Genomic DNA, 20642 nt, shown 5'->3' with positions numbered 1-20642 from the left:
CCGACACAGACTTACTGCCTGTTTATGAAACCCAAAATCGACCCGAGACGAATCGTTCGTCTAGAATGAATCTAAAATAACTTTAGATTTATTTGCTGCAAAACCTCGAAGTTTGTCATGAACTCATCCGAACACCGAAACAATTGTGATCCGACAGGCTTTAGTTCTTCAGATAGCAATGAGTTATTTTCGACAATTCGTTCATCTCGAGGCGAACGAAAATTCCACGAACTGGCAGTTAGTGTCTCATGCCACTCTTCAAAACTGCAGGCGTTCCACCTCGAACGCCAGGCGAGAAGCAGAAGAAGAATTTGTCCGATTGTCCCCTTATTTAAATATCTTTTTCCGTTTCTTACGAGCCAACGATGTTCCAGTGTAATCCTGATCGGAGTGAGTGGAAGGCTCTTATGCGCCGTCCAGACTATAAGTTATTCCGGACGGAATGTCTGTGTTTGCAAAGAATCTTACAGTGTGGCCAATCGATACGAGTTGTTGGCGACGACTAACAAATCGACAAATTTGTTATCGATCCCATAAGCAAGCAGCAATATCGATTATGTCTTCGAGCATAACTTATAGTGTAGCCAACATTTGGGATATGTACGACATGAATACTATCGTCCGGATAAACGTATAATTTGGACGGCGCATTAATTTGAAATTTCTTCGAGAAAGTTTGTTAGATTTGTCTCAAAACATGTGGCCGTTATTCTATGGTGTGTGAACATCAAATTGTAGGCAAATGTGAGAAGAGAATGAAGCCGATATATTTTTGTCGGCGGCACCAGACACTCAATTTGTGCAACCGACGCCTACGGCTTAAAGCCATGCCAATATATCGACTCAGCGTTGGGGTATCTGGTCTAAGTGTACACCAATTCAACACAAAATTGAAGTCATCCTCTACAACCTAACCTATTATCGGAAAAGATATCCTAAAGGCAGTATTGAACCCCTGGGCAGACAAACATTTCGGCCGCAGATAATGTATGTACATTCCAACAGGGGTCTGCACCATCGCATTCAATAACCAAGAATGGCGTAAAAAGGAGTTTCCCAGCTTCATTTTTCCCACATGATAGCCAAAAAACTCCGAATCGCAATCCATTGGACTTTTGCCCCTGGGACATTTTTGAGTGTAAACTTGGCACTAAAAACTACCAAAGTTTCGATCGTCACATGACGACGCTTCGCTGGGTATGGGCAGAAATACACCTGCGACCAGAACTCAAGCTCCTCCGATGGTAATGGTGGTGGCCGGCGTAACGGCCGGTGATCGCAGCTTGTAACGGCCGGTGGTCCCAGCTTGTATTTATCGACCGTAGAGTCTAAATAAACGCCGAGTATTATCGGATATAGGTCAAATATGATGAACTATGGCGAAGACGCTGGGTCTCTTCGGATGGTTGCGAGTAAACCAAGTTGATATGGGACAAAAAGAAACGTAGGAACTGCGAAATTTTGATGTCGATAAACAGAGACACATGGTACGAATAGGCCTTAAAGATGATGATATCTGTAGATGGTGCCTGGACCCGGATGTTACGGAGGACTCGTACCACTTCTGTGCCAGTGTCCAGCTTTATCTTTTAGAAGAAACAAGATACTGGGCTCCTTTTTCTTTCAGGATCTCACTGATCTGCGGCCTCTGGTTGGTCGTACTAAGATTTCTTTTAAAGAAAACAAGCAGGTGGAAGTTCTGGAACTATTCCAAAGGGGATCGTATCGGAAGGAGGAAGATGGAAAGAACACATCGAGGAATCACAATGGACCTATACTGGTCTAAGTGGACATCAATTCAACACAAAATTGATGTCATCCTCTACAACCTAACCTAACCTAACCTAACGTTGGGGTATCCATTAAAATATTAAATTGAAATTGTCCGATCCGATAAGAGATTTGTTGTACAATCAATTTTCTTATAAAATTTAAATTTTACTCGTCTCTGATGTGAACGACTTTAGCTAAATTTAGAAACTTAGTGCATTTAACGTAGTTCACTCATCATTTATTCTCCTATGACCATAGCTCTCTTTACAACCCAAACTCAAAGTTTCACTTACCTTCCTTGGCCATTTCCACTCGTTTCGGGAACATCTATCAATGCTATCTTCTCATTCAGTTTTGTATTACGTGCTACCAAAATTGAATTTTCATCTTCACCATCCGATTCGCTGAGACTGTAGTCTGGTTCAGGAATGGGTGGTGCTGGTCCCGCAGGTAATACTGCGGAAACATTGTTGTTGTTATTGTTATTGACTTGATTGTGGGATGTACCACCATTTTGAATTGGTGGTGCATATTGTGAAACATTGGTGTTAGCACTTGTATTCGATGAGGATGTGGTTGTGGGTGCATGTTGTGGGTGCATCACTGCTGAGGGTTGAGCATATTGACTGATTTGTGGTTGCTGCTGCTGCTGCTGCTGCTGTTGTGGTTGTTGTTGGGAATGTGTGGTGGCGACATTTGATGGAGCATAAATACCAGACTGATTCGAGTTGTGCTGTTGATTGCTGGACTGTTGGCGAGTCTGCAAGAGAACGAGTGACGTGTAAGGGAAAATTGTCTGTTGATCTCCAGTGGCTACTTACCTCTTGTGTTTGCCTTAGTTTCCAAGCGATTAACTCTTGAGGAGAAGCGTATATTTTGGCATTCGCGGAAGGTTTAAAACTTGACTGGACACCATCAATAGCTCCCGCTGTTACGGCATCGTTTTCGACGCGTTTCTTTAGTTTTTGCTGTAGTGAAATAGTACTCTCATACTCTGAACTTTGGCGAGTTTCCACCTTAATGACTTGACCCACAACTGGTGGTGGCGGTGGAGGATGTGTAGGTGGAGGCAGAGGAGCATTTAGCCTTAGCATAGAAGCATGTAATGTGGCCACATCGTCTTGGGAGAGATGGCCTTTACCCACTCCAGCAGTCCATATTGAAGAGGAGGAGCCACCAGCATTGACATTTAAATCCGGTGTGGAATGGAATCTCTTTAAATCTCGACTTCCAGCACCCACAGTCGGTATGGCACATGGCTTGGCTCGTAGAGTGCCATTCTTTGATTTGGTTTTGCGCTTCATTTCGGCCACACTACCATACACCATGGGTCCCTTAAGCGGAGAACTGGTGTTGGCTGGAGGTGTAGCAGCACCACTATCAGTTCCCGATTGGAAACGAGATGTGGTCATCATTGTAGAATAGCGATTTGCACTATCCACAGCCTCTCCCTGTTGGCGCTGAAAGAGTTCTTCCAGTTCGGCGGCTGTAATGCGACTCGATGTAGGCCTGGCCTTAATACTTGCCGTACGCAGTTGTACCGGAGTACCAGGATGTGTTGGAGTGGGCGTTACAATGGATTCCACTGATGACGATTTGGTATGATGAATATCATCGTCCTCCTTTTCTCCGCCATTTTCGAGGCCAGCAACCATTGACTTCGCACGAGCTCTGCCCACAGACAAAGTTGTTTTAGGATCCCTGCGTGGTGGCAAAGGAGCAGGTCTGCCCTGCCTCTCTGCGGCCGCTGCTGCGGCATTGGGTCCCAAAGACATTTTGCGCGGCAAAGTGGCACATTGCCTATGCGAGGTTTGTGGTGTGCTGGGACCTGACGATAGATGATGACTGGGCATATATTGGGGAGTAGCTTGCATTTGATTGGGGAATTGTGGCGATATGACAGTCATCGATACCAAAGCACCGGCAGATCTAATCATTTCTACGACTTTTTCGTGAGAAGCTGCGCGAACATCTTCACCATTGATGGCTAGCAAAAAGTCGCCTGGTTTCAAACCAGCCATATCGGCCACACCACCAGGATCAACATCGTCCAGATATTGAAGAGCCGGGAAACGATCGGATGGCTTCAACTGCATTAGTTGTGAAGAAGCTTTGGCACCGCGCAATATAAAACCGAAACCTCGCTTTGCTCTATGTAAAACCACTGTACGGGGTTCATTGAAAGCACTGCCAGAAAGAAAGAATAAAAAGTTGAGCCTACTACGCACTACTGATGGTATTTTTGCCTATACTTACTTTTTCTTAACCCTGGGAGCTGTAGCACTGCTATATTGACTCACTTGATGATGATTTGTTCCCAATTTCATAGAGCCATAATTATCGGAGTTCGATCCACCACCACCATTCAGAGCATGCGTGGAACCATTGCTATTAACCGATAACGAAGGAGACTGATGTATTAGAGTGGGACGTGGCAAAGTACCTCCCGTACTGCTCATACCACCAATTCCCGAACTGCCACCTAGACTCAATTGAGGTGAACCCTGGTGAACAGACGATGCTGCCGGGGAATGTTGATAGGGCGAGTGATTTGGATTCGCTGTAGCAACATTTGTTATATTCTTTTGTCTCAAACTAACTTCTTGGACACATTCAGCTGGGAAGAAACCCGACTGATTGGTACCACGTACATAGCCCTCCAATAGGCCACAATCGGTCGAGCCAACAACTTCGATGACATCGCCCACCTGTAGACGTATGTGACCAACGGAGTTGCCAGCATATTGTTCCATACACACCACCGTTGTGCTAGGGTGACCAATTGAACAGGCAGCAGAATCGGAATTAGTGCCAACGCCAGACGAATCGCTAATAATGTCGCTAGTATCGCCAAGTGATTTATCTGTGAAGTTAGAAAGCAATGATATGATTAAAATCACAGCTATGTATAGTTGATGCTGTAGAAGATGGAATTTTGGCAATTTTAATCTATTTGTATGAGTTATGATAGTTTTTTGTTCAGGATCATATCGCATGGATCGTATAATGTAAATCAAAATGAAGAAGCTGCTTACAGCTAACTGCTGAAAAAAAGTACATTCTAGTGTCGAATACAAAAAAAAAAACTGGTCTAATTTAATTCAAAATTTTATACACACAAAAAAATCAGATTCAATCACGAAATTAGTTGATCCAATTAATTTTTTTATTGAAATGTCTTCAATCACAGAAATGATGGTATTAATTAAAAAATTAATTGAAGGTCAATTAAAAAATTTGTTGAATCAATTAAATTTTTGATTGAATATTTTTTACAACTCAATTAAAATTTTAATTGGAACATTTTTCGTGAATTTTTTTTCTGTGTATAAAAGTTAAAAATTTCCAATAATTATCTTAACTGACTTTCATTGTCAATTTGATAAAAAAATTGTTTCAATAAATTTTTTTTATTGGGAATATTTGATTTGCTATGTAGGCACCCATATTAGATGAACATTGAACTGTTGTAACATCTCATTAAGAGATGTGCGGCTACATTTCATTGATTGGCATAAATATGCCGTATGTATGGCAATCCCCATAAAATTTGTGTACCGATTTCATCACATATAGATGGCGCTTTTAATATCCCATAGTGGTAAAATTCAAATTTTAATTGAAATAATTAATATTTAAAAGAAAATTCTAAAAAAAATGCACTTGACTTTCATAATTAATTTGCCCATGTTTTCAAACCACCACGTTTTTAGATTCAATCAAGTTTTTAATTGGGAATACAGATGACGCTTTCAATATTCCCCTGTGGTAAAATTCAATTAATTTTTTTTTAAATTGATGCAATCAACTATTTTGAACATAAATTTTAAATATTTTTTGATTGATTTACTTAAAAATAGTATGGAGTTAATTAAATTTTAATTTCGTATATTTTAAATTAAAATATCTTTTTTAATCAATTCAAATTTTAATTGAAATAATTAATAACATAAAATTGAAATGATTTAGTTAAAACTATTCTTCAGCTAATTAAATTTTTATTTATAATATTTTAATTAAGGAAATTTTTTTATTCAATCTAAATTTTCACAATTTTAATTGTAATAAAAAAACTATATTTAAAAAAAAAAATTGAAAAAAAAATCAATAGTATCAATTAATATTTTTATTATACTCTTACATTCTTTTGGGTCGAAAACCTTTGTAGTTAGTACCCTACATTCTGTCATTATTTATATTCATAATTTATTATGGTTATAAATATTATAAATAAATAAATAATATTTTTATTGACCTTGTTTTCAGATTCAATAAATTTTAATTTATTATATTTTAATTAAGGACATTTTTTTATTCATTTAATTTTAAATTTTCACAATTTTAATTGTAATAATTAAAATCTATGTAAAAAAATTTGCTACAAACTTTCATTATTAATTTGACAAAAAATAAATTGTATCAATTAATTTTTTTATTGACCTTGTTTAAGATTTAATAAATTTTTTAATTGAGAATATAGATGGAGCTTTCTATATTCGCCGGTGGTAAATTCATTTATTTTTATTAAATTGATGCAATCAATTATTTTGTTTATGCTAAAAATAAATTTTAATTATTTTTGGATTCATTCAATAAAACTTTAAAATTTGATGGTGTTAATTAAATTTTTATTTATTATATTTTGAATTAAATACATTTTTGTATTCAATTAAAATTTTAATAATTAATATTTTTATAAAATTCTAAGAAATTTGCAATTGACTTTCATTATTTATTTTTTATTGATCTAGTTTCCAGATTAAATCCATAATTGGGTATAGATGGCGCTTTCTATTTAATTTTTTAAATTGATGCATACAATTATGTATTTTGTGTTAATTAAATTTGAATTTATTATATTTTGAATTAAATACATTTTTGTATTCAATTAAATTTTTAATTATTAATATTTTTATAAAATTCTAAGACATTTGCAATTGACTTTCATTATTAATTTGAAAACAAAAAATGAAATTTAACAATTAATTATTTATTGATTTAGTTTCCAGATTAAATCCATAATTGGGTATAGATGAAACTTTCTATTTAATTTTTTAAATTGATGCATACAATTATGTATTTTGTGTTAATTAAATTTGAATTTATTATATTTTGAATTAAATACATTTTTGTATTTAATTAAAATTTTAATAATTAATATTTTTATTTTAATAGTCAATATTTTTATTTTATATTTATATTTATTTGCAATTGACTTTCATTATTAATTTGAAAACAAAAAATGAATTTTAACAATTAATTTTTTATTGATCTAGTTTCCAGATTAAATCCATAATTGGGTATAGATGGCGCTTTCTATTTAATTTTTTAAATTGATGCATACAATCATGTATTTTGTTTAACTTAAGTATAAATGTTAATTATTTTTGTATTGAGTTACAAATATTATGGATTTAATTTAATTTTTATTTATTATATTTTTAATTAGAACCTTGTTTAATCAATTCAAATTTTAATTGGAAAATTTATTAATTTTATAAAATTATTAAAAATATGCAATCGACTTATTATTAATCTAATAAAAAATTAATTGTATTAAATAACCATAACTGATCAGGTTTTCACTTAAATTTTGAATTGGGAATACATATGGCGCCCTCAATACTCCCCGATGGTAAATTTCATATTTACATTCATTTTTATATTTATGGTATCAATTATTTTGTTTAAATTCAACATAAATTTTAATTCAATTATTTTTTTTTTTAATTGATGCAATTAATTATTTAGTTTAATTTAAACATAAATTTTAATTATTTTTGGATTCATTCAATTAAACTTTAAAATTTGATGGTGTTAATTAAATTTGTATGTATCATATTTTTAATTAAATAAATTTTTGTACTTAATTCAAATTGTAATTGGAATAATTAAAAAATTCTAAAAAAATTGACTTTCATTATTAATTTGAAATAAAAATTGTATCAATAATTTTTATTGATCTAGTTTTTAGATTAAATCAATAATAATTCATTTAAATGTTTAAATTGTTGCAAACAATTATTTCGTTTTGTTCAAACATAAATTTTAATTGTTTTTGGATTGATTTAAAAATATTATGGTAAATTTTTATTTATTATATTTTTAATACATATTAATACATATTTTATTCAGTTAAAATTTTAATTGGAAATTTTTAGCTGAATAAAATTATTAAACATTTACAACTGACTTATTACTAATCAAATAAAAAATTAATTGCATTAAATAATTTTTTGGTCAAGTTTTCAGTTTCAGTTAAATTTTACCCCGATGGTAAAATTCACTTAAATTTTAAAATTTATTATTAAAATTTATCTATTATTTTGTTTAACTTAAACATAGATTTAAATTATTTTAGAATTGTTTTAGTTACAAATATGTATAATTGAGTTAATTAATTTTTTATTGTATTTTTGATTATATACATGTTTTATACAATTTAAAATTTTATTGAAAAAACTGTATATTTTTATAAAATTCTTAAAAATTTTGCAACTAACTCTAATTATTAATTTGATAGAAAAAAATTAATTGCATCAATTATTTATTTTATTGAATACGTTTTAAGATTCAATATAATTTTTCATTGGAATTATTTTGGAGATATTAGTTTTTCTATATTAGACGAATATTGAACTGTTGACATCTTATTGAGAGATTAGCGGCTAACTAAATAGACTGTATTTATGTTTCCCACGAAATGTATTTGCCTCAATTTGCTTATAGCCAAATTTGCGCCGCGATTATCACATATAGATGTCGCTTTTTAAATTCCACGTTACTATCATTTACTCACCTTTTTACCAACATAAGCAAACATAATTTAATACCAAAGTTTAATAACCTTTCAGCTTATATTTCTTTTGAATGACCCAAATCTTTAAATTCTCATTTTATATTTTTCTTTTCATATTATCCTTATAGAAAAATATTAAATATTGGCTAACGGCCAAAAATGAATAAGAACAGAAAATTCTGATTTTATATGATATTGCAGAGAGTAGCATTATGAAGAAGAACACAGGATATGTATGTAGGTATGAGTATGAGTATTGCGTTACATTACACAAATATAAGGCATCGTTGAAAAATGTAGTGGTAGATAACATTAAGGAAGCAGGACGAAGGAAACAAACACAATCTCATATAAAATACTATTTCCGTTTAGTGTTGTTGTTCTTTGTTTTTAATTTCAGTTTGGGTTAAATGTATGCGTATTTGTATTTGCCTGTGTTTAATATATAAGTGTATGTATGTGTGTTAAGACAACAATTAAGAAATGTAAACATGCATTCTTACAAGAGATCTAAACAAAATATTAAAAATGTGTGTGTTTTTTTTTTAAATATCAATATAAAAATTCTTTTTATGTATTTTTATATATTGCAGTTTAGAAGAAAGTAACTCAACCAAACTATTGACAATAAGCACGTGCTACAACATGCAATGCTTCATTTTTATTTTTGTCTTATCGAAAACTTCTATACCAAGTGGCAATTAAAAGTTTTTTATTTTTGTATAAAGTTTTCCAAGTACTTATCTGTTTCTTATTTTTTTTTGTAGTTTTTGACTTTTAATCAAAAGTTTTAATTTATAGAACTAAATGTAAGTAAAAGCAAATGAAACTAAAACACTAATTGGTCATTGGAAGGAAGAACAAAATTTTAAATAAAAAAATACAAATATGGCGTTAATGGAAAAAAGGAATTATTAAACAAACAAAAGTCGAAAGACGAAAATTAAAATTTTATTTCTATCGCAAAATTTGTCAAAATTTTATTTCTATAGAAAATTTTGTCAAAATTTTATTTCTATAGAAAAATTTGGCAAAATTTTATTTCTATAGAAAATTTTGTCAAAATTTTATTTCTATAGAAAATTTTGTCAAAATTTCTTTCTATAGGAAATTTTGTAAAAATTTTATTTCTATAGAAAATTTTGTCAAAATTTTATTTCTATGGAAAAGTTTGTCAAAATTTCATTTCTATAGAAAAATTTTTCAAAATTTTATTTCCATATTTTTTTTCTATTTCTATGGAAAATTTTGACAAAATTTTATTTCTATAGAAAATTTTGTTAAAATTTATTTCTATAGAAAATTTTGTAAAAATTCTTTTCTATAGGAAATTTGTAAAAATTTTATTTCTATAGAAAATTTTGTCAAAATTTTATTTCTATAGAAAATTTTGTCACAATTTTATTTCTATAGAAAATTTTGTCAAATTTTATTTCTATAGAAAATTTTGTCAAAATTTTATTTCTATAGAAAATTTTGTCAAAATTTTATTTCTATAGAACATTTTTCAAAAGTTTATTGTTACTATAGAAAATTTTGTCAAAATTTTATTTCTATAGAAAATTTTTCAAAATTTTATTTTTTCTATAGAAAATTTTGTCAAAATTTTATTTCTATAGAAAATTTTGTCAAAATTTTATTTCTATCGAAAATTTTGTCAATATTTTATTCCTATGGAAAGTTGCGTCAAAATTTCTTTCTATAGGAAATTTTGTAAAAATTTTATTTCTATAGAAAATTTTGTCAAAATTCTATTTCTATAGAAAATTTTGTCAAAATCTCATTTCTATCGGATATTTTGTCAAAATTTTGACAAAATTTCATTTCTGTAGAAAATATCGTCAACATTTTATTTTTATGGAAAATTTTGTCAAAATTTTATTATTATGGAAAATTTTGCTAAGATTTTATTTCTATAGAAAATTTTGTAAAAATTTTATTTCTATAGAAAATTTTGTCAAAATTTCATTTCTATCGAATATTTTGTCAAAATTTTGACAAAATTTCATTTTTATTTCTATAGAAAATTTTGTCAAAATTTTATTTCTATAGAAAATGTTCTCAACATTTTATTTCTATAGAACATTTTTCAAAAGTTTATTTTTACTATAGAAAATTTTGTCAAAATTTTATTTCTATAGAAAATTTTTCAAAATTTTATTTTTTCTATAGAAAATTTTGTCAAAATTTTATTTCTATAGAAAATTTTGTCAAAATTTTATTTCTATCGAAAATTTTGTCAATATTTTAGTCCTATGGAAAGTTGTGTCAAAATTTCTTTCTATAGGAAATTTTGTAAAAATTTTATTTCTATAGAAAATTTTGTCAAAATTTTATTTCTACAGAAAAGTTTGTCAAAATTTCATTTCTATCGGATATTTTGTCAAAATTTTGACAAAATTTCATTTCTGTAGAAAATATCGTCAACATTTTATTTTTATGGAAAATTTTGTCAAAATTTTATTATTATGGAAAATTTTGCTAAGATTTTATTTCTATAGAAAATTTTGTAAAAATTTTATTTCTATAGAAAATTTTGTCAAAATTTCATTTCTATCGAATATTTTGTCAAAATTTTGACAAAATTTCATTTCTATAGAAAATATCGTCAAAATTTTATTTTTATGGAAAATTTTGTCAAAATTTTATTTCTATAGAAAATTTTGTCAAAATTTTATTTCTATAGAAAATTTTGTCAAAATTTCTTTCTATAGGAAATTTTGTAAAAATTTTATTTCTATAGAAAATTTTGTCAAAATTTTATTTCTATGGAAAAGTTTGTCAAAATTTTATTATTATGGAAAATTTTGCTAAGATTTTATTTCTATAGAAAATTTTGCTTGTCAAAATTTTGCTTTGTCAAAATTTTATTTCTATAGAAAATTTTGTCAAAATTTTATTTCTGTAGAAGATTTTGTCAAAATTTTATTTCTATAGAAATTTTTGTCAACATTTTATTTCTATAGAAAATTTTGTCAAAATTTTATTTCTATAGAAAATTTTGTCAAAATTTTATTTCTATAGAAAATTTTGTCAAAATTTTATTTCTATTTATGAATTACCTTATAGTGGGGAAGGAATATTTTGCAAAATCTATCAAAACATTAAAAATTCTACCACTCTACAAACAGTAAAAAATTTAACCATTTTGGGTAGAATTCTACCAACTGTGGCAACCGTGGTTGTGACAACTTTTGTACCATTTGGTGCCACTTTCAATTAATTTCATTTTTATGGCATTAGATTTTGAAAATTTTCATCCCAGGTGAGGTAAAAATACGGAAATGGTTGATGCGTTAAGGACTGTATTAAATTCGTATTATTGCTCTAACCATACTGTTGTCAAGAGGACAATTTAGAAGCCTGAAGATATGCAAAGAAAATTGTCGATAGAGTGGTTCTCCCCAAAGATTGATTTTCGATGGAGTAGAGATAAATGATTGTTGGTTTTTATTTTGATCTAGCTAAAAAAAAAACTACCTCCATAGCGCACTCATAAAATGAATTTAATTAGTATTATTATTTATAAAAATTATAAAAAAAAAATATGTGACGCTTTTTGTGCCACATTTTATTGCGAGTGACACTGTTTAGCTTTTTCGTCAATGAGACTTAGTCTTACACATAAAAAATATCACCAATATAATTTTCATTAAACTCGTTGTTGGACTTGCAAAAAATGTTCAAATAAAAGACAAATTGAAATTGGACAATTGTTTTAAATGAGGCCAGTAACTGATCATTACCATTATTAAAGCAATTTAATTAAAATTATTATGATCAAATAATTTCATTATTGAATCTAAACTATAGAGTTTTTGGAATTAATCACAAGTGATACATCATACACCGACTTTAATAAAAAATGTATTGATTCAATTAAAAAATTAATTGAATAAAAAAATATTGATGATATTTTTTCCTGTGTAATTAAAATCAAATAAATGCCAAGGAAACGTTCATATACCTCATTCACATTCCGTTATAAATAAGGGATTTCAAATCCACATTTAATAGATTTTGAGCGTAATGTGTATGAGGTTATAGATAAATTGTCGTTATTCGATAACAGTCATAAAAATTATATTAAAATTCAAATATATGTTTATCAAATTAAATATTTTTTTTAATACACAAACAACTAAAGACAGTGTCAAATGATATTTAAAATAATAATAATAATAAATATATACAAAAAATAATAATGAAAATAAACCAAATTAAATACCTGTTACAATGCTGATATCATCTTCATGCGAACGATGACCCGATGAACCTTCCGATAAACTCGAACTGGCTGAACTGTATGGCAAATGTTCAGAAGGACACGGCGATGGTGGTCCATGATGACCACATGTACTGCTGTTGCGTGTCAATGTACCCATTATGCTACCACCTCCAATGCTACCATTGGCACTAAGCCAACCCATGCCAGAGCGGCGTTTTGGATTGTAGCGTGGTGGTCCGCGAAATGGTACTGTAGAATTGTCATTTGCCAAATAGGGGGTTAGGTGAAGGAGGAAATGATTTTTGAAATAATTTAAAAAATAAATATATGATTTGTTATGTTTGATTTTTGCTTACAAATGAAAATGTGTTAGTAATGTTGTGGTATTGAATCAATAAAATTGTTTTTTTTTTGTTTGTTTTTATTTAATTCAATATTTTTGATTTTTAAAGAGATAATACATTGCAATTATTTTTTGTTTTTGAAAAATATATAATTTTGCTTCTTTTTGGGGTTTTTTGCATTTGCATGGAATTTAATTTTTAATTAACCGGGCATATATTGGTACATACAAATTTTTATATATGCTAAATTGGTATAAGAAGGCCCTATACCCATAGATACCAGCATGGTACCGTACGTTACTGATCCTTAGCCTAAAACATTGTTGTACAGAATTTGAAGATGATCAATTAAAACAGTTGTTGATATGGCTGATATTTTCCAGATTTAAGTGATACAATTGGGATTATATAAGAGGGACTTGCTTTACTTTTTTCTAGTTTCCCTGGAAAATATAATAGCTCTTAGTATTGCTAACTTAGCTTACTCATAGATGCTGCCTGTTTTTTGGGGCTCACGTAGACTATTCAGTCCATCTTAGGTTAGGTTAGGTATAGTGGCAGCCCGATATTTCAAGCTCACTTGTGGTGAACTTCTCTTTTATTACTGAGTGCTGCCCTATTCTATGCTAACCGCAATGACAAGGGACCTCCTTTTTATAGCCGAGTCCGAACGGCGTTCCACATTGCAGTGAAACCACTCTTTGAACACTCAGAAATGTTACCAGCATTACTGAGGTAACGTACACAGAAAAAATTTTCACGAAAATTTTTCCAATTAAAATCTTAATTCAGTTTTAAAAAATATTCAATTAAAAATTTAATTGATTCAACAATTTTTTTAATTGAAATAAAAATCAATCACACAAATTAATAGTATCAATTAATTTTTTAATTGGATCAATTAATTTTTAATTGACTGTCAATTAATTTTTTACTTGATACTATCATTTCTGCACACAAAAAAAAATTTTTCTGATTCAATCACGAAATTAATTGATCCAATTAATTTTTAATTGAAATGTCTTCAATCACAGAAATGATAGTATTAAATAAAAAAAATATATTGAAGGTCAATTAAAAAGTTAATTGATCCAATTAAAAAATTAATTGATACTATTATTTTTGTGATTGATTTTTGTTTTAATTAAAAAAATTTGTTGAGACAATTAAATTTTTAATTGAATATTTTTTAAAACTCAATTAAAATTTTAATTGGAAAAATTCTTTGTGTGTAGGCATGCTAACCATTGTACCACGGTGGCTCCTAGTCCATATTGATACCACAAGCGGTGAAATTCTCTCTTATTACAGTGTGCAGCCCGATTTTATGTTCAGCTCAATGGAAAGATACCTTCTTTTTATAGCCGAGACCTAAAGGCGTTTCACATTGCAGTGAAACCTAAGTTGTAAAGAAGCTTTGAAACATTCAGAAATGTCACCAGCCTTACTGAGGGCCTGTTAGAAATCATAAATTTTTATTAACATTGATAAAAATTTGACATAAATCGAGGTGAATATAATTTCACTAGCTCCGGGGGGGCAAGGAAGAAATTTTACATTTGTTGAAAACTACATGACTTGGCATTTACACCATAGTAAAATGTTTCCATTTTGAAGGTGCCACAGAAAAAAAATTCACGAAAATTTTTCTAATCAAAAACTTAATTGAGTTTTAAAAAATATTCAATTAAAATTTTAATTGTTTCAACAATTTTTTTAATTGAAGCAAAAAATCAATCACACAAATTAATGGTAGCAATTAATTTTTAAATTAATTTTTTATTTGACTGTCAATTAATTTTTTTAATTGATACTATCATTTCTGTGATTGAAGACATTTCAATTAAAAAAAATTTTGGATCAATTAATTTCTTGATTGAATCTGAAAAAATATTTTTTGTGTGTGGAAAGTGAAAATTCACCGTTGAAAAACTTCTTTTTTTTTGGTATTCAGTAGAAATTGGGAATGAACCCATGCTAACTATTGCACCAATTTGGCTCCCTTCTAGTTTTGCTAACTCACTCGCCTCGCAGTTTCCATATTTGTTCGCGAGACCATGTGAGTATTGAACTGTTTATACATCTCGTTGAGACATTTGAGGCTGTCTATTGCTGGTTGTATTACCGGTTGATCCGCCAAAGTATAGCCAATAAATATTTTGAGAACCGCATAGATGCAACATGGCATGTACACAAAAATTTTTTCTGATTCAATCACGAAATTAATTGATCTAATTGATTTTTTTGAATTGAAATATCTTCAATCACAGAAATGATAGTATCAATTAAAAAATTAATTGATACTATTAATTTTTGTGATTGATTTTTGTTTCAATTAAAAAATTTATTGAATTAATTAAATTTTTAATTGAATATTTTTTAAAACTTCATTAAAACTTTAATTGGAAAAATGTTCGTGAATTTTTTTCTGTACTAAGAGTATCTAAATGTCTCTGAGATACACAAAGACGGAATTCCATGACAATTTAAAAACTATTAAAACTTATTATTTCCATGCAAATCTTTTATAAACAAATATTGTCTTTATCGTTGACATTTCCATAAATTTTACTCAATCTATAAAATGTTATAAATTTAAAATTTTAGCTTTTAAATATAGCATATATATATTTTTAAAGGGACATTTAAAGCAATTAATCTATATTATAAATCGACACATAAATAGGCAATTTAAATAGGTATTTCTCAGTTAGTTTTTTTTTAAATTTTGAATTTTAAGAAGTGAATTTTAGATCGATATTTAATAGTTATAATTTTGTATGCTTCTATGATATACAATTTTATTTATATTTATGACATTGACAAAAGATAATTTTTGATTTAGTTTTGTGCACGCAGAGAAGGAATATGATCACCTCAAACATGTTTCAAGAGCAAAATGTTATTTTTGTATGGTGACCATGTATGTTTGTCACAAAAATGTTGTTTTCTCGTCAAATATAAACTGGTTGCCGAAATCAAATACATAATTTCCGAGAAAATAACATGGTTGCGACAACCATGTTAAATGGTCACCACCCAAAAATAAAATTTTGCTCTTAAAACATGTGTGAGGTAATCATATTCCTTCTCTGGATGTGGCTAATTCTCTTTGTCCAAACATCTTGGAACTGGTTCTTGAGCAATTTCGACAAATAACTTTGGAAATTAATAATAGGGACTATTTCAAATAAATACAAAGAAAAAAGGTCTGCTGTCTGATGCTAAAATTTACCATGTTTTGTTGCAAAAAAAAAAAAATTATACTGGAGTGGTGTACTTGGAAAGTAAAAAACAATACGACTGCACAAAACAACAAAAATATTTTGTTTTAGTTTATTTCTTTTTTAGAAATTTTTGCGGGCAAAAGGTCAAATTAAAAAAAAAATCAATAGCAAAGAAATAAAAGTTCTTCATAAATTTTTTTAGGGGACCAGTTAGTTCAAAGGTATTTAGAGTTATAGCATAGATAGTTTCTCTACAAAGGGAATACAACTGATACCGACCTAGAATTTTTTTTATTAAGGATGGATGTGAAATTTAATTTTTTGTTTTGTAATCTGTTGTTTTGTTATTTTTATTTGGAACCCGGTGAATTGAAATATGGTTATGATGGTTTTGGATTTTAATGAGATGCTCTTTTCTGTTTTAAGCAATAATTTACTTACGATTTTAATATAATGTGCCTTTGAAAGGATAATGTCTTCTAACGGGAATATGTTATATGTCATGAGATATATGTTTATAATTTAGCTAATAAATTGGTAATAAAACATGAACTTAAGAGTATGTATGCTTATAAATTAATATAACAAATAATGAACGCACAGTACTAACTCAGAAAAAATTGGTGTCAACCGTGTTTTTTTCGTATTTTCATTTATTTCATTACAAAAATAATTCATTAATTTTTCAATTGATTCCACGAAATTTCATAAATTTGTCAAACATTAAGTCTATCCTGCCATAATTATGATATTATTTTAAATCAGATAGGTTAAATTTTAAATAGGATCCACGTTTCCCTGACTCATGTCAGCTGACATGCACCTAATCCAGTATTCCCCATCCGCCATTCATACTGTACTTTAATTTGGTTTTTATACTCTGCGCCACACTGTGGACCAGGTATTATAAGTTAGTGCATATGTTTGCAACACCCAGAAGGAGACGAGACAGACACATGGTGTCTTTGGCAATAATGCTCAGGGTGGGTCCCTGAGTCGATCTAGCCATGTCCGTCCGTCCGTCTGTCTGTGAACACATTTTTGTGATCAAAGTCTAGGTCGCAGTTTAAGTCCAATCGCCTTCAAATTTAGCACAAGTTCCTGTTTTGGGTCAGAATAGAACCCTATTGATTTTGGAAGAAATCGGTTCAGATTTAAATATAGCTCCCATATAAATCTTTCGCCCGATATGCACTTCTATGGACCAAGAAGCCAGAGTTTTACCCTGATTTGCTTGAAATTTTGCATAAACTTAACACTTGGTCGTATAGTCAAGTGTGAAAAATTTGATTGAAATCGGTTCAGATTTAGATATAGCTCCCATATATATCTTTCGCCCGATATAGACTTATAGGCCCCCAGAAGCCAGAGTTTTAGCCCAATTTGGTTGAAATTTTGCACTAGGAGTACAATTAGTAGTGTAGTCAAGTGTGCTAAATTTTATTGAAATCGGTTCAGATTTAGATATAGCTCCCATATATATCTTTCGCCCGATTTTCCGTCATATGACCACAGAGTTCAAAGTTGTAGTCCGATTTACGTGAAATGTTGACAAAATTTTCTATAGAAATGAAATTTTGACAAAATATTCTATAGAAATAAAATTTTGACAAAATTTTCTTTAGAAATAAACTTTTGACAAAATTTTCTATAGAAATAAATTTTTAACAAAAATAAAAATTTCTATGTAGAAATAAAATTTTGACAAAATTTTCTATAGAAATAAAATTTTGACAAAATTTTCTATAGAAATAAAATTTTGATAAAATTTTCTATAGAAATAAAATTTTGACAAAATTTTCTATAGAAATAAAATTTTGACAAAATTTTCTATAGAAATAAAATTTTGACAAAATTTTCTTTAGAAATAAAATTTTGACAAAAATTTTTATGGAAATCAAATTTTGGCAAAATTTTCTATAGAAATAAAATTTTGACAAATTTTTTTATCGAAATAAAATTTTGGCAAAATTTTCTATAGAGATAGAAATTAAAAATTTTTCTATAGAAATAAAATGTTGACAAAATTTTCTATAGAAATGAAATTTTGACAAAATATTCTATAGAAATAAAATTTTGAAAAAATTTTCTTTAGAAATAAACTTTTGACAAAATTTTCTATAGAAATAAATTTTTAACAAAAATAAAAATTTCTCTGTAGAAATAAAATTTTGACAAAATTGTCTTTAGAAATAAAATTTTGACAAAATTTTCGATAGAAATAAAATTTTGACAAAATTGTCTTTAGAAATAAAATGTTGACGAAATTTTCTTTAGAAATAAAATTTAAAAAAAAAATTTCTATAAAAATAAAATTTTGACAAAATTTTCCATAGAAATAAAATATTGACAAAATTTTCTATAGAATTAAAATTTTGACAATATTTTCTATAGAAATAAAATTTTGTCAAATTTTCATTAGACATAAAATTTTGCCAAATTTTCTTTAGAAATAAAGTTTGGACAAAATTTTCTTTAGAAATAAATTTTGGACAACATTTTCTTTATTGGCAACATTTTTTACAGAAATAAAATTTTTACAAAATTTCTATAGATATAAAATTTTCTATAGAAATAAAACTTTGGCAAAAATTTGTATAACAATAAAATGTAGACAAAAGAAAAAAAAATTGAGAAAATTTTCTGTAGAAATAAAATTTTGACAAAACTTTTGTTTGCAAAACAATATTGTTTTGGTACTTTTTGGTAAGATTTTCTTCAAAATGTTACTAGATTATTTTTGTCTCAAGTTTCGACCGTGACTATAATGTATTATTTTAGTACGCGATCGATTAATTCTTATCTAGAAAGTTTTGTGTGGAAGCGTAATATAGAATCACATGCTTTTACCGACTAAAACATTGTTGAAATTCAAGAATTATGGCCTTTACAAAGTCGATAATTTCTTCCCGTACGAACTTGTCAGTTTTGCCAAATTTGTAAAACACTATTAGCAAATAAGTTTTTTTAAATACTTTCTCAAAATATTAAAAACTGTTGTAGCAAAAATGTGATATCGACTCAAAAATGTGTACGCGAAAGGTACTAAATCATTCACGGGGGTACTACGGTACTGACCAAGGTGAAAAAGTATTGAAAAAAGTACTGTAGTACTGTATTTTCCATCTCTGGGTTAGGTTACGTTAGGTATAGTGGCGGTCCAATATTTTAGGCTCACTTAGACTATTCAATACATTGGTGAACTTCTCTCTTATCAATGAGTGTTTTCCGATTCTATGTTAAGCTCATTGACAAGGGACCTTCTTGACAAAATTTTCTATAGACATAAATTTTTAACAAAATTAAAAATTTCTGTATAGAAATAAAATTTTTACAAAATATTCTTTAGACATAAAATTTTGACAAAATTTTCTTTCGGAATAAAATTTTGACAAAATTTTCTATAGAAATAAAATTTTGACAAAATTTTCTTTGAAATAAAATTTTGACAAAATTTTCTATAGAAATAAAATTTTGACAAAATCTTATATAGAAATAAAATTTTGACAAAATTTTCTATACAAATAAAATTTTGACAAAAATTTCTATAGAAATAAAATTTTGACAAAATTTTCTTTAGAAATAAAATTTTGACAAAAATTTTTATGGAAATAAAATTTAAAAAAAAAATTCCCCAAAATATTCTATAGAAGTAAAATTTTGACAAAAATTTTTATTGAAATATAATTTTTACAAAATTTTCTATAGAAATAAAATTTTGACAAAATTTTATTTCAATAAAAAATTTTGTAATCGAAATTAATTTTATTTAATTTAATTAATATAATTTTATATTTTATCTGGGTTTAATTTAATTAAATTTAACATATGGTATGCTATAATTTGTAATCGAATTAAGTGGATTATTTTGTAAATCTAAATTGATTGCAAGTTTGAAAAATTGAATTTGTTTAAAAATTAAATTGAATTTATTTAAAAATTATTTGGTCGATTAATTTTTAATGAAATCCTACAAGGCTAATAAAATGTAATGTGAAAACTTCGTGGAATTTATTAAAAAAAAAAAAACATTTTTAATCAATGTTATACAAGTCTGAGGTGAGTTATTGAACTGTACTGTTTATTATTATGAAAACAAATATATACGTATGTGTCTTTCGAATAAGAATTATAAAACATGGACAATAGGTTTATATACGAAAAATTAGTTTTTAAGATATAAAAATAGTTCTTTTATTTAATTTAAATATAAGTATCCAGTTTTGAATTTTTGAAAAACTGTACTTCGTAATATGATAAAACAATATTGT

General features: G+C 28.2%; 1 protein-coding gene across 6 annotated transcripts in view; it reads right to left on the bottom strand.

The window, feature by feature from the left end:
* Prosap (SH3 and multiple ankyrin repeat domains prosap) overlaps positions 1-20642 on the bottom strand; it is a 579703-nt gene that overhangs the window by 9371 nt on the left and 549690 nt on the right. For all 6 annotated transcript variants that reach the window (XM_075313696.1, XM_075313695.1, XM_075313697.1 and 3 more), the window contains 4 exons: positions 12801-13049; positions 4030-4636; positions 2595-3960; positions 2067-2533 (listed from right to left, as the gene is read on the bottom strand). In XM_075313696.1, the coding sequence (XP_075169811.1) occupies positions 2067-2533; positions 2595-3960; positions 4030-4636; positions 12801-13049 (2689 nt within the window). The remainder of the gene's footprint in view (positions 1-2066; positions 2534-2594; positions 3961-4029; positions 4637-12800; positions 13050-20642) is intronic.

The sequence above is a fragment of the Haematobia irritans genome, chromosome 5, assembly GCF_050003625.1.
Source record: "Haematobia irritans isolate KBUSLIRL chromosome 5, ASM5000362v1, whole genome shotgun sequence".
NCBI classification, from domain to species: domain Eukaryota; kingdom Metazoa; phylum Arthropoda; class Insecta; order Diptera; family Muscidae; genus Haematobia; species Haematobia irritans.
This window is presented reverse-complemented; position numbering and strand designations above follow the sequence as displayed.